The 13,139-nt window shown below is 39.8% G+C and overlaps 1 protein-coding gene across 2 annotated transcripts in view; it reads right to left on the bottom strand.

The window, feature by feature from the left end:
- Nucleotides 1–13,139, bottom strand: part of MTUS2 (microtubule associated scaffold protein 2) — a 620,079-nt gene that overhangs the window by 17,079 nt on the left and 589,861 nt on the right. For both annotated transcript variants that reach the window (XM_031960747.1, XM_003764496.3), the window contains one exon: nt 2,251–2,324. In XM_031960747.1, the coding sequence (XP_031816607.1) occupies nt 2,251–2,324 (74 nt within the window). The remainder of the gene's footprint in view (nt 1–2,250; nt 2,325–13,139) is intronic.

A 13,139-nucleotide genomic window follows, 5' to 3' on the forward strand; every position in this document is an offset into this window, starting at 1 on the left:
CACAACTGAAATGACTGAACAACAACAACAAAACTCCTGTCTCATTCGATCCTCACAACCGCCTCCTGAGGTAGATCTTGTTATGTGTTTCACAGATGAGGAAACTGAAGGAAACAGGTTAAATTGCTGGCCTCGGGTCACACAGCTGTGCCAGGCTGAATCTGAACTCTGGTCTCTGACTCCCCACTCCAGCTCACTGTCACACTTAGTACAAGAACAGGGACATGACCTAACCGGAGCTTCTGGGACTCTTCCCTCACAACCGACATGCTGTCCCTGCAGCCCTCATTTAGCAGATGCCCCGGGTGTCTCTATCTCTGGAAGGCAGGGGACTGAAAGAGCAGGTAAGCACAGAGCCTGGCTTTAGGGGGAAAGTAAGCAGAACAGCTGAATGTTTCACATCAAGCATCACAGCTTGAGGCCTTGGAGAACACCTGGATCCAACCACACTCTCCTTTGTGTAAGTGAAGAAAGGCTTCTTCAATTGGGACATGGACTTTCAGCTCACAGAACCGGGGACAGAATTGAAAATTCAGGGTCTCTTCTGCTTCTCCCCACTTCCCTTTACTCACCAGAATAAATGTTTTTTGTTTAACTGTCACAGCCGACCTTAAACAGTGTAGTTTAAAAAAAATATATAGCTCCCAGCCGAGCTTTTCTATAGAGGAGACATGTGGGAAATAACAGGAAAAACAACTATCTGGGCCAGAAAGAGAGGACGGCCTTGGCTGATTATTTTGGTCTCAGCAGGGCTACGTGTTATGAGGCAAATAAACAGTCTGAGTAGCTGCTGATTCAGCAAGTAACTCGGAGCAATGAGAGTATATTTTCTGATGGCCCCAAACTGCAAACACATATGGCAGGTGCTGACAGGTAATAAAAAGCCTGCTTGAGGTTAAAGAAGCAAAAACTGGACTCCTCTTTTTCACCCACTTCTCTGATTGTGTCTCCTTCTTCGCCTTCTTCCCCTCAGTTAATTGTGCGATCTTCAAACCTCTGTCCTCAGCCTCTTAAGTTTTCTGTCTTGAACTCATCTCCCTTGGCTCTGGGCGCTCTAGTCTATTTCCACAGGTCTAATAATCACTCTAGACTAATAGCTCTTCCATTTCTATCTTTCCCATTGCCAACTGGACATTTCATCAGATCTCAGAATTTTACAGTTGGAGCAGCCTTAGTGGCTAGCTAGTCCAACATATGTACCCAAAGAAGTATGTATTTAATGTCTCTGACAAGTGGCCATCCAGTCTTTGCTCGAAGAGAAACAGTGATGGGGAAAGCTCATTACTTTCTGAGAAGTTGAGTCCATTCTGAAATGTTTTACTCTACACCTGAAGTCCAACCCATGTAAAACCCAACAGATATGCACCACAAAGTCAGTTGCCTCTCTCCATCTTCCCATGTCTAGCATGCTCCAGTCACCCAGGCTTAATACTTCTGATTCATCCCTCGCTTATTCTCTTCCTTCCTCCTTCAATCTCCAGTTCATCTTCAGTTTCTATTGATTTTTTTCTCTTTAGGATTTCTAATCTAGAACCAGATTTCTAATCTAGAACCAGATGAGTCATTAAGAGACAATATAGTTTAATTGCTTCATTTTAGAGATGAATATAATGAAGTCTAGGTCATGCTGCTGTATGCCAGCAGATCCTGCTTCGGAATGTTGGTTGCAAATCTACCACTGCCATCATCTGGGCCAGTCTCTAATCAATTCAAGACTAGTGTAGTAGTATCCTGCTCAGTCCTATGCCTCTTGTCCAGTTCCTTCAGGTTAATCTTACAGAAATATCACTAGTCCTGCCCAGTCAGCCTCCTCGTGGCCTAGGATACGGCCCCCGCTTTTTAGCCATCATTTGGGATCTTTCACAACGGGGCTCCCACCTACCCCTCTGGTTTATCCAGCCATACTTCTCCTTTTCTGTCACTCCCACAGACACCCCAAATCATTCCATAGACTTTCCCTGCCTCCTTAACTCTTCTGGAGCTCTTGAACCTCCAGAAATCATGCCTTTCTCTGAATACCCCCAACACCCACTGCTTGTACTGCGCACTTGGCGCTCAGCCCACACTGTCCCCGATCACAGCTGCTGGCCGCCCCTTCTGCTTTCCCAAGTAGGAGACACTGCAGGGAGGGGACTTATGTCCCTTTGCATCTCCTCTGCCCAGCACAGTGCCCCATATCCTGTGGGTTGGAGGATGGTAATGATGCTGCCACTTCCCCAGCTGCGGTAAGTAGATAATGTAAATATTAACCTGCAGTGACAGCCGCAGTTTTTCAAAACTGTCTTCCAATTCCTTCTTTTCAAGCTCATGGGCAGACATCAGTTCTAGGGAGAAGAAAGGAGAAACAGGTTGTTAGACTGGAACCTTACGGGTGGGAGCGGTTTCTTTCTCCCTCAGGTGAGGGCACTAGTGACTCCATGCGAGCCAGCCTGGGATTTGTGAGAACTGGAGTGCTGAGTGCCTGGTTAGGAGCACGGGACCCTACAAGTCACCATCCCTCCTCATACAGGTCAGAAAGATCCCAATTGGCCCAAAGTCACAAAGGCGGCAGGGGTCAGACCACTTGCACAAAGTCCCAGCAGCAGAACAGGGATTTGAACCCAGAACCACTAATTAAGGCACCCTTCCCACTGTGCCTTGCAATGCTCGTTTTTATAACATTACATATTATTACTGTGTTGTGACTTTGCTTTACAATAAGGTTCCCTTCAACAAGAGATCATCAGACGGCTGCCATCTGGAGGAAGAGGAGAAAACCTTCAGCGTTCACCGTCATAGTCAGAGCTGACCTGGTTCTCAAGTCTTTCCGTATGACAGACCAGTCCAGTGGTTTAACTTTTCAATGACCTTATTTCCCCTTGTATTCCAATAATTCCAATGAGCGACTCTTCTGAAAATATTGAAAGGCAGCAGCAGTCTGGTCAATGCAGGGATCATTCTTGACTTTACCAGTAAAGCAGACCACTCACCTCTTAGAAAGGTGATGGATTATGGGCAAGAATGAAGCACACATTATCAGATATGGCCAGCGTACTGGTTTGCTATGACTACTTCTTTGTTATAAAGAAAAATTCTGGAGGTTGTGATTGGTTAAGGGGCGGAATAGTGATCTTATTTGTTAAAGAACAAAGGAAAAAATCCTTCTGTTGAGGAAAAGAGATTGTTTTAAGGTCAGAGAGACTGTCAGAAAACAGAGGGATGGATTGGACCCAAAGTATGTAATCACCCTACTCAAGCAAAGATTAAATTTTAAGATGCTTCCACCAGGGAAAAGGACCAGCTGAACCCTCTTTATAGTGTTTGGAACAATTGTTCTCAGTGGGTCAGTGTCAACACAGCAGCAATTTGTAGGAGCTAGGCAAAAAGAAATGTCATGTAAATGTTATTAAGAAGATGGGAGCCCATTTTTCTCCAGACAGGAAGAGTCTCATTAGTCAGGGTTAAGCCTATCTCATTCTGACTAGGCAAGCAATTTATTTTCTTGTTCCAACTGATGAGAAGAGAACTCTCATTAATCAGTCCAGACCCTATGCTCAGAGCAGGCTACTGCCTAGGAGCAGCTATTAATTACACTTCTGCCTAGTATGGTCTGCAATTAGGAAGAACGCTGAGGTTTTATGTGAATCCAAATATTCTGACTAAAACTGGAGGAAGTCCTTTGTCCAGAAGAGCAGTCACAAATTGGACTGAAGAGTGGATTTATGTCTGGGAGAAAATCGTCTATCACCAAAGTTCTCAGTATGTTTCACAAGCATCCTTTTATTCTATTTGGAAACAGGCAGTGAGGAGTACCATCAACTCCCAAATAAGGGGTTGTAGCTAAAATCATGCATAATGACTTGATAACATATATAATTTAATGGCCCCAGATAGGGTGACAGAGGAAAGAACCTTCATTAGTCACAATGAAACTGTTGGCCACATACTGGGGCCCATCAACGAGAGCCATCCAAGAGAAAACTGAGAAAAGTGAGCCACAATCAGGCTTATCACATTGTTCCAAATCTGTCTTTTCAGAAAACCACTTCAGAAGAAGACATTTTCAAATTAATTCAAAGCCCTTGTTGAAAAGAAAATTCCATGTCTTTACTTGAAAATTTCTAACCCGGTACCAAATATCGTGTCCTCTTCTTTCTGTGTTGGATACTAACATGGTATTCCAAGACACTTGTCTACTTCTGCCTTCAGAGGCTGTTTTTTCAGTCTACAGAGAGAAGGTCTAAAACTGAGGCTTCCCTGTCTAGCGATTTGGGAGGGAAGGAGGGCATTCAGTAGGGAGGACCAGGAAGGACTTTGTGCAGAAGGAGAGCTTGAGCTACATCTTAAAGGAGGCGAGGGGCTCCAAGAGATAAAGATCAAGAGACATGGGGACGGCCAGTGAAAAAGTGTAGCAATGGAACATGAAGGGCTGTGTATGAGAAATCGTGAGGGCAGTTTGGCTAGATCAGAGAAATGGGAAGGGAAGTCTTGTCCAGTGACATGGGAAAGCTGCATTGGCTCTGAGTTGTATAGGACTTTAAAAGCTAAACATTAACGTGTATATTAACTCAGAGGCCATGGGAAGATGCAAGAATTGATTGAACTTGAATGGTCACATGCAAGTGTAATAAAAATGGCTTTAGCAGCAGTGTGCAGCATGAACTAGGGAGACCACTTAGGAGGCTGTTATAATAATCAGGGCAAGGCATGAAGAACTAGGATTGTAACTGTCTAAGTAGAGATAAAGACTTGGATTTGAGACACTATGAAGATAGAATAAAATCTGGCAATTAATTGGTTATGTGGGCTGAGGAGGAACAAGCATTTTAGAACAATCCCTGGGTTATAAACATGAGTGATGGGAGGATGGTAGACAAAGGGGACTTTGAAAGAGGAGAGATTTGGGGTAGAAATGAGTTAATTTTTGAACAAGTTGATTCTGGGGTATTTCCTAGACATCCAAGATAAAATATTTGATAGGGAATTGGTGATGTGTTACTGAAGCTTGAGATGAGAAAGTAGGGCTTGATATATAGATCTGAATAGAAGTGATAATTAAATGAGAGAGAGAGAGAGAGAGAGAGAGAGAGAGAGAGAGAGAGAGAATGGATGAATGAGAGGGAGAGAACAGGATCATCAATTATAAGGAAAGGGGCTAGGATAGAAGCTTGGGAACACCCACATTTAGGGGGTATATAATATGGCTGATAAATCAGTCAGCAAAAGACACCAAGGAGTGGTCAGGCAGGTATAATAACTAAGGAAGAGCAGTGCCACAAAAACCGAGAAAGGAAAGTGTCCAGGAATAGTGGTTGGTCAACCATGGCAAATGCATCAGGCAGGTCAAGAAGGATTAGAATAGAGAAGACCATCATATTTGGCAATAAAGACATCTTTGAAGAAGGTAGTTTCAGTTGAGTGATGAACTCAATTAGTCAAACTTCAGAGTTGAGTGAGTGAAAGGAAAGGAAGCAGAAACAAGTGAAAATAGCTTTTTTCAATGAATTTGTGATTGAGAAAAGGAGGAGAGATAGGAGTGTAATTTGAAGAGATGGCTGGATGTAGTGAAAGTATTTCAAGAATAGGGAGACCTGGGCACATTTGAAGGCAGTAAAGAAGTAACCGGTAGATAGAGAGAGGATAAAGATTGCAGGAAGAGGGGATGTGATCTACTGGAAAAGCCAGGAGGGTTGGGAGCAAGGGAATATGTAGAGGGATTAGTCTGGCATAAAGGGACATTTATGCTAGAGATCAAGAGAAGAGAAAGAAAAGAGAGGAAGCTCACATCAAATGCTCTCAAATTTCTCAGTAAAGTAAGAAGCAAGGTCCTCAGCTGGGAGACAGTGGGGAATGGAAAGACAAGTTCTGAAATAGATTGTAAGGGGAATGAGATAGGGAATAAATTAAAGAGGATTAAAAGGACTTCCTTGTTGCAGCTAGGGCTCAGTTAGGTTAGATAATCTGAATCTGTAATGTATCAGTTAGCAAGGCTGTGAGACTTCCCCAAGCAGCATTCAGTAGCTCGTGAAAAGAAATGAAGGCAGATGGTGGCAGTAATCCACAGCTGTGTTTTGGCAGACAAATGGTAACAGGACAAGGAGGCAAGGGGCTCAAGATCAGAGGACAGCATAAAGTTGAAATGCCTAACAACTGGGACAAGTCTGATTAAGGAGGAAAGTGAAGTCAGAATAAGGGTAATTGTCTGAGAAAGTACCAAGGGGTGGAAGGCTTGGAGATCTTGATAAAGAGAAAAAAATAGATTTTAGGAGGTATGAGGTATAAGGGGAGATGGAATGAGAAGAGATTATAGTCAAATAGGCTTTCTAATAGAGACATGGAAGTCACATTAAAAACCAATGAAGATTTATTAACATTTACTTAAGGGAGCATTCTAAATACAAGCAAACACAAGCAAAAAAAAAAAAAGAAGAAGAAGAAGAAGCTAGTCCTTGTTTTCTGAGACCTTAAATTCTAATAGGGTGGTTGAAAAAGAAGAGAATAAAGGATGCCTAATTTTAGGTCCTTCCACAAAAAGGAGGCTTCAGGATGAACTCACCAGTGAAGAGAATTTGCAGGGTTGGGGGGAGAAGGCAGCTGAGATATGGTGGTGGATCCCTTTGATATTGGTGAAATTCAGTGAATGACCATTCCTACAGTTGTGGTGGAGTAAAGGGATAGGTCACAGAATTGATGGAGGAATTGGGAGTTGAGTACAATACTTTGTAGTCCTCTTCTGCTTCTGCTGTGACAATGGCACAGGGAGAGAAAAAGGCAGGAGATGTTAAGGATGAGTTCTTAGACTATTTATAGGTATTAATGTAGCTGTTGAAACTCTAAATGGGAGATCCTTGTCCAGCCCTAGGAGTGAACATTCTGTTGGAAGAAATCCAGTTAAATGGAAGAATGGTTTATAGGCTCTCCTCCATATAAAGAAACTGGTGTCATTTATTTCACTGTTAAAGAAATATGACTTCATGTACTCATTTGGTCCTTATGATAAATATTTGCCAAATGATCATCATGAAAATATTTGCAGCCTATGCCCAAAAATCTATTGTGGATTAGAAGAAAAGGTATATAAATTCTGCAAACAACATGACAAGTTCCTCCAAATTAAAACAACATCTACTTTGATTCTTTGGTGACTTTAATATAAAGGTAGAATTGGGGAAGGACGGCAAAAACATGGAAAAGTAAGGTTCAGGAGATAGAAATAAAAGACCAAAGGCTTATAAACTGCATAGAAGTTTCACGCCTATCCATATCATGAATACTTTCTTTGAGAAAAGACTAGAAAATGCTGGATACAGCAAATATTGAACAAAAATGCAAAAAATAAAATAGGTTAAAACTCAGAAAACACAGGAAACAGTTTATAACTAATATGACTATAATGTGCCTGTGTAGAATACTGACTTGTTAGATTAAAGATAAAAGTCAGTCAGAAGCCAGAATAATAAGAACAAGAAAAAAAAAATATGATGGGCAATTTATGCAGCTCCTGCCTGATCAATTTAAATAAGCTACTGAAACTGAAAAATGAATTAAGAGCATTTATTAAGTATTTTCCATGTGTCAGGCATAGTGCTAAGCAGTGGGGATAAAAATATAGAGGTGAGACAGTCTTTGTCCTCAAGAGGCTGGCTTATATTTGGATGGGGGAATTCAATACATGTAGGACACTGAAGGAAGCTTTGGCCTGGAGAGTCACAGGGATTTCAAGAGGACTTGTAGGGAAGTTAACTTTCACAAACTTCCCTTGAACAATGGTATTCTTTTGATTACAGGGCCGAGAAGTAGAAAGTAGAAAAGGAGCATGTGGGTGGGGGCAGTGAGGGAGACAAGTAGCTGAAGGCAAGAAGGCTTGGGTGGGGAGAGAGGGTTGAGTTGATAAAATGTGAAACTAATCTAGCTAGATATAATGGGTTGGTGAATTTGCACACACACACACACACACACACACACACACACACACACACACACACACCAAGACCAGGCCCAGGACAGGAGGTTCAGAACTTCCCTAGTGATTAGGGATATAGTTTCTGGAAGTTTAGTCCAGAGGACACAGCACTACCAGGTGCAGGAAAGCAGTGCAGGGGAAAGGGCAGAGGCAAGAAGACTTGGGCAGATGGTGGAATGTGGCTGATAATTTCACACAAAAGTTTAATGGTTGTAAATGAGTTGTCCTATCAAGGAGATCAAAATATCCAAACATCTGCCTTAGCAAACACCTGACCCATGAGAAGGAACGAGTAACTGTGAGGGAGAGACAGAAAGGCACAGGCCAAGAAGGGCAAACCATCTCCTCCAGCCCCTCTCCCCAGAGCTCCTTAGACACAGCAGTGTCTGTCTAGGAGCCTCCGAAATAGCACTGGTGAGTGCTTCAGGGGAGTGCCTCTCATTGAGAAGGGTCCTGCGCCTCCAGGATCAAGTGTTGGCCCCCTACTGCGGCGGAGGCAGAGATGGGAGCCGCCTGGAGCAGCAAGTCACCTTGGAGAAAAAGCAGCAGCAGCAAGGGCTGAGCAGCTCAGACTGCGCCCTCTACCCTGAGCACTCCCTCTCGTCAGGGACCCCTGGGCCTGGCACTGGCTCCCAGGCTACTTGCCATCCCTGCCAGCAGCACTACCAGCTTCTGGCTGCCTGTCAAAATGGGCAGGTAAAAGCCCCAAAGTACCCAAAAGAGCAGCCCCCTCTGGATCGCTATCCCTGCTATCATCTATAAGCTTCATTATGGGAAGGCAAAGATCTCCCTCATGGAGATGGAGCATAGCAACTGCCTATACTTTCATGGTTGCCATAGCTACGGAAGACTTTGAAAAATTATATTACCACCAAAGATTTTATCACCATCAAACAACTCAGCATCAGAAGTGGATGTGACTTTTTACAAATGTAAATGAGATTAAAGAAGATTTATTATCATGTTTTGGCACACTGCACCTTAAGGACCACAGGGCCTTCCTATCTGACTTACTGCTGGAACCTCTATAAGGGTAATCTCCGACTATTAGAATGTGAGCTCCTGGAGAGCGGGGATTATCTTGCTTTTCCCTTTTTATCCTCAGTACGGGTTTTGCACATAGTAAGTATATAACAAGTTTCATTTCCTTTCCATCTATCCATTAATGGCGATGTATGGCAGTCAAAGGCAAGGTTGTTTCAGAACATAAACTCATTTATAAAATCTCATGGAGACATACAGCAGATTATAAGCAATTTTACCTTAAAAAATAGCAAGAAACACAAAAGAGGGGGAAGAGTAAAGGGACTTATTAAAGCAAAGTCATCCCAAGGATATTTAAGAATAAAGCTGGAAGGGCAAAAATAAAAGAAATAAGAAAAAGATTTATTGAAAACTGTTTCACTATTAAGAACAATGGAGCCACTTTTATTTGGACTCAACATCATAGTCCTAATTATATCTATAGAGAACTTGAGAAAACAAATATGGGAAAAGTTGGTGCTCTCTCTCTATAAACTCTTACTATTAAAAAAAAAAATGACCTATACAACATCAATGACTATTAATGTATATGCCATATTTCCCATTTTTTCTGAGGAAAATCTATACACGCAGGGGGAGAACCCATGATGAAAGTATTAGAAGGGTTCCATTATAGACCATGTCATCCTCCTCTTCCTCCTCCTCTTCATTACCATCACCATCATCACTATCATGTCATCATCATTAGCATTTACATAACACAAAGTTTGCAATGAACTTTGCAAATATTATTTTGTTTTATCTTAATTCTGGCATATAGCTACTATTATTTTTATTCCCATTTTACAAAGGCAAAGAGTAACTTAGGGTCACAGAGTAAATTAAGTGAGTCAGTATTTGAACTCCATGTCAAGCATTCTATCTACTGCGCTACCTGTCATATTTACTGTAACACAACTTTCTACAAGATGTAGAGAATACAAGCTCCCTCAGTGCTTACCATTTGTTACAATTAAAAAATTTATTTGTAGAGCAAACTATTGCCTTAAGGCAACTTAAATGAGTTGTCTTCCATGCATACATTAAAGTTATACAAATTTTCTTGAAAGATATAATAATAGGGATAACTTTTTGATAAACCTCAGTTCATTTATGTAGAGCAAGACAAAAAAAAAGCCCAAGAGGATGTTTTTCATCCAAAAATGTTCACCACTGTTACGAAGGAGATTCAGTACATGGTGCAAGAGAAATTCTCTCTGGCAAAGGGAGAATATGAGGAGATCCTCTAGGAGCCTCTCTGTATGGATAACTTTATGTTAATTGTAGTGAGCCTATTGTGCAAATGGACAATTCAGTTGGATTTACAATCTCTAGGGTTTATCCAGTTGATTGAACAGAATACACAATGGCTGATTAGAGAGGACCAAACTGAATAGAAGAGTAGGTTAAAGTGCACTGCTAAATGGTAGATTTCTTAAGTAGCCACCAGCTTCTCCTTAAAACAAAGACCTATCTTTTAAATGTCAATACTTGCCCAATACTAATGGGAGATATTCATGAAATACTCCTGTCTCTAAAGAACTGAAACTGAAAAATCACTCAAAGGACAACAGTGGGATTAAGCAGACTGAAATACATTATACATAAAGGATAACAAAGATAAAATGAGATAAAGGATATCATCAGGGAAATGTATGAATGAAAAAAAAAAGATGGGCTGGCCATGTAGCAATACAAAGGAATAGTCTTCAGAGAAGCCATGTGTAGGAACTGATCATAAGTATAGAATTAAGACCTTTTGAAAGAAGCTTCATAAAAATTAATAGCTCAGTTTGTTTTTGAGGATTTTGTCCAGTCAGTTTAAAAATGCAAGGAAAAATACAACCTTTTCCCCAGATTTCATACAGTTAGGGGGAAAAACTGACATTTCAGAGATGCATGAAAAATGACAAAAAAAGTTTAAAATGGGACTTGTCTGATTTAATTAGGAAAAAATCCAAAAATATTAATGAATAAAAATACAAATACAAACCTGCCCCTCGATATTTTAAGCTACAGACTTTTAGCTTCTGTTTTACATTAAAATTAACTTTTGTTGATAGCTTTTGATTTAAAATGACTTATATTTCCCAAAATATTTTATTTTTCTCCAATTACATGTAAAAACAATTTTTAACATTCTTTTTTTTTTTTGGCCAAGTTTTGAGTTCCAAATTCTAACTTTCCCTCTCCCAGTTTCCCTCCCCCTTCTTCCTGAGACAGTAAACAAAGCTGATAAAGGTTATGCATGTGCAATAAGGTAAAAAATTTCCATATTAATAGTTTTATGGAAGAATACTTGAAAAAGGAAGAATGAAAGAAAAAAGAGAGGAAGAAAGAAAGGAGAAGAGAAGGAAGGGAGAAAGAAAGGAAGGACAAAAGCAAGCAAGAAAGAAACAAGGAAGGACAAAACCAAGCAAGAAAGAAACAAGGAAGGACAAAAGCAAGTAAGAAAGGAAGGAAAAAAGAAAAAGAGAGGAAGACAGAAAGAAGGAAAAAAAAGAAAAAGTGAAAAATAACGTGCTTTGGTCTGTATTTAGATGCCATTAATTCTTTTTCTAGAGGAGAATAATTTTATCATGAGTCCTTTGAGACTGTATTGGGTCACTGTATTTCAGAGAATATCTAGGACTTCAAGTTTTTCAGTGAGTTTGGCTGCTTAACTGGTCAGCAGTTTGGAGGCTGATTAGTATACTTTGCTTGCATTTTATTTTTTTTTTTCTTATTTTTTTCCTGTTTGAGTTGATTTTTTTAGTATACTTTAAGGAGTCTTTTAAATAAAATGTCATTATATACTTTTAAATGTTATAATACACCTGTTATTATACACTTAAATAAAATGTTATAATACACTTTAAATTGATATCTCTTATGTCATTTTAATTTCTCAACATATCTCCTTCCACAATCAGAAAATGACTCCTTATAATTAAAGGATAAAAAAGAGGGGAAAAACATAGTACAGAAAAACTAAATACATCAATCCAATTTTTCATATCCATAGTCCCTTCCCTCTGTAAAGAAGGGAGGAAGATGCCTTTTTATCCTTACTTCTGGTTCAAACTTGGTCACTATAATTGCATGGCATGCAATCTCATTCTTCTCTCTTTGGGTAGTGGTAGTGGTATTTGCATTTGAAGTTGAACTCATTCCATATATTGTTTTACAGGTTCCATTACTTCACTTTGTATTAGCCTTTTATTCTCCAAAGTAATTTCTCATGGCAGAGCAATATTCATAGTCCTGTACTACAATTTATAACTGCAAGCTATCAGCAACTAACCTATTTGTCTATTCTTTGCTGCTACAAATATTTTGAGGTATATTGGACCTGTCTTTCTTGGGTACATGCTTAGCAGTGAGATTTGAGTAGGGATATTTTAGTTACTCTCTTTTCTCCTTGAGAACAAAAGCTCCTTACAAACAGGGCTTATTTCATCTACTGTATTTGCATCCCTGCCACCTGGCTCAGTGCTGATTATAAGTGCTTAATTGATGAACAATTCCACTGCTTTCTAGAATATTTGAGCTAATTTAGAGCCATACCAATAGTATGTAAACTTACTTGTCTTTCCACAATTTCTCCAACATTGATTATATCTTTTGTCATCTTAGTCAATAAGCTTCAAACTTCAGAGTTTAGATTTTTATTTCTCTATTAGTGATTGGGAGCACTCTCAAATTTGGATGTTGAGAGTTTGCAGTTCTTTTAGGAACTAATTTTTAAATTTTCAAAACATATGCATGGATAATTTTTCTTTTTTTATGTTCTAAAGTACTTTATTTTATTTTTTTATTTAATAGCCTTTTATTTACAGGTTATATGTATGGGTAACTTTACAGCATTAACAATTGCTAAACCTCTTGTTCCAATTTTTTACCTCTTACCCCTCACCCCCCTCCCCCAGATGGCAGGATGACCAGTAGATGTTAAATATATTAAAATATAAATTAGATACACAATAAGTATACATGACCAAACCGTTATTTTGCTGTACAAAAAGAATCAGACTCTGAAATATTGTACAATTAGCTTGTGAAGGAAATCAAAAATGCAGGTGGGCATAAATATAGGGATTGGGAATTCAATGTAATGGTTTTTAGTCATCTCCCAGAGTTCTTTCTCTGGGTGTAGCTGGTTCAGTTCATTACTGCTCCATTGGAAATGATCTGG

Source organism: Sarcophilus harrisii, chromosome 3, assembly GCF_902635505.1.
Source record: "Sarcophilus harrisii chromosome 3, mSarHar1.11, whole genome shotgun sequence".
Lineage (NCBI taxonomy): Eukaryota > Metazoa > Chordata > Mammalia > Dasyuromorphia > Dasyuridae > Sarcophilus > Sarcophilus harrisii.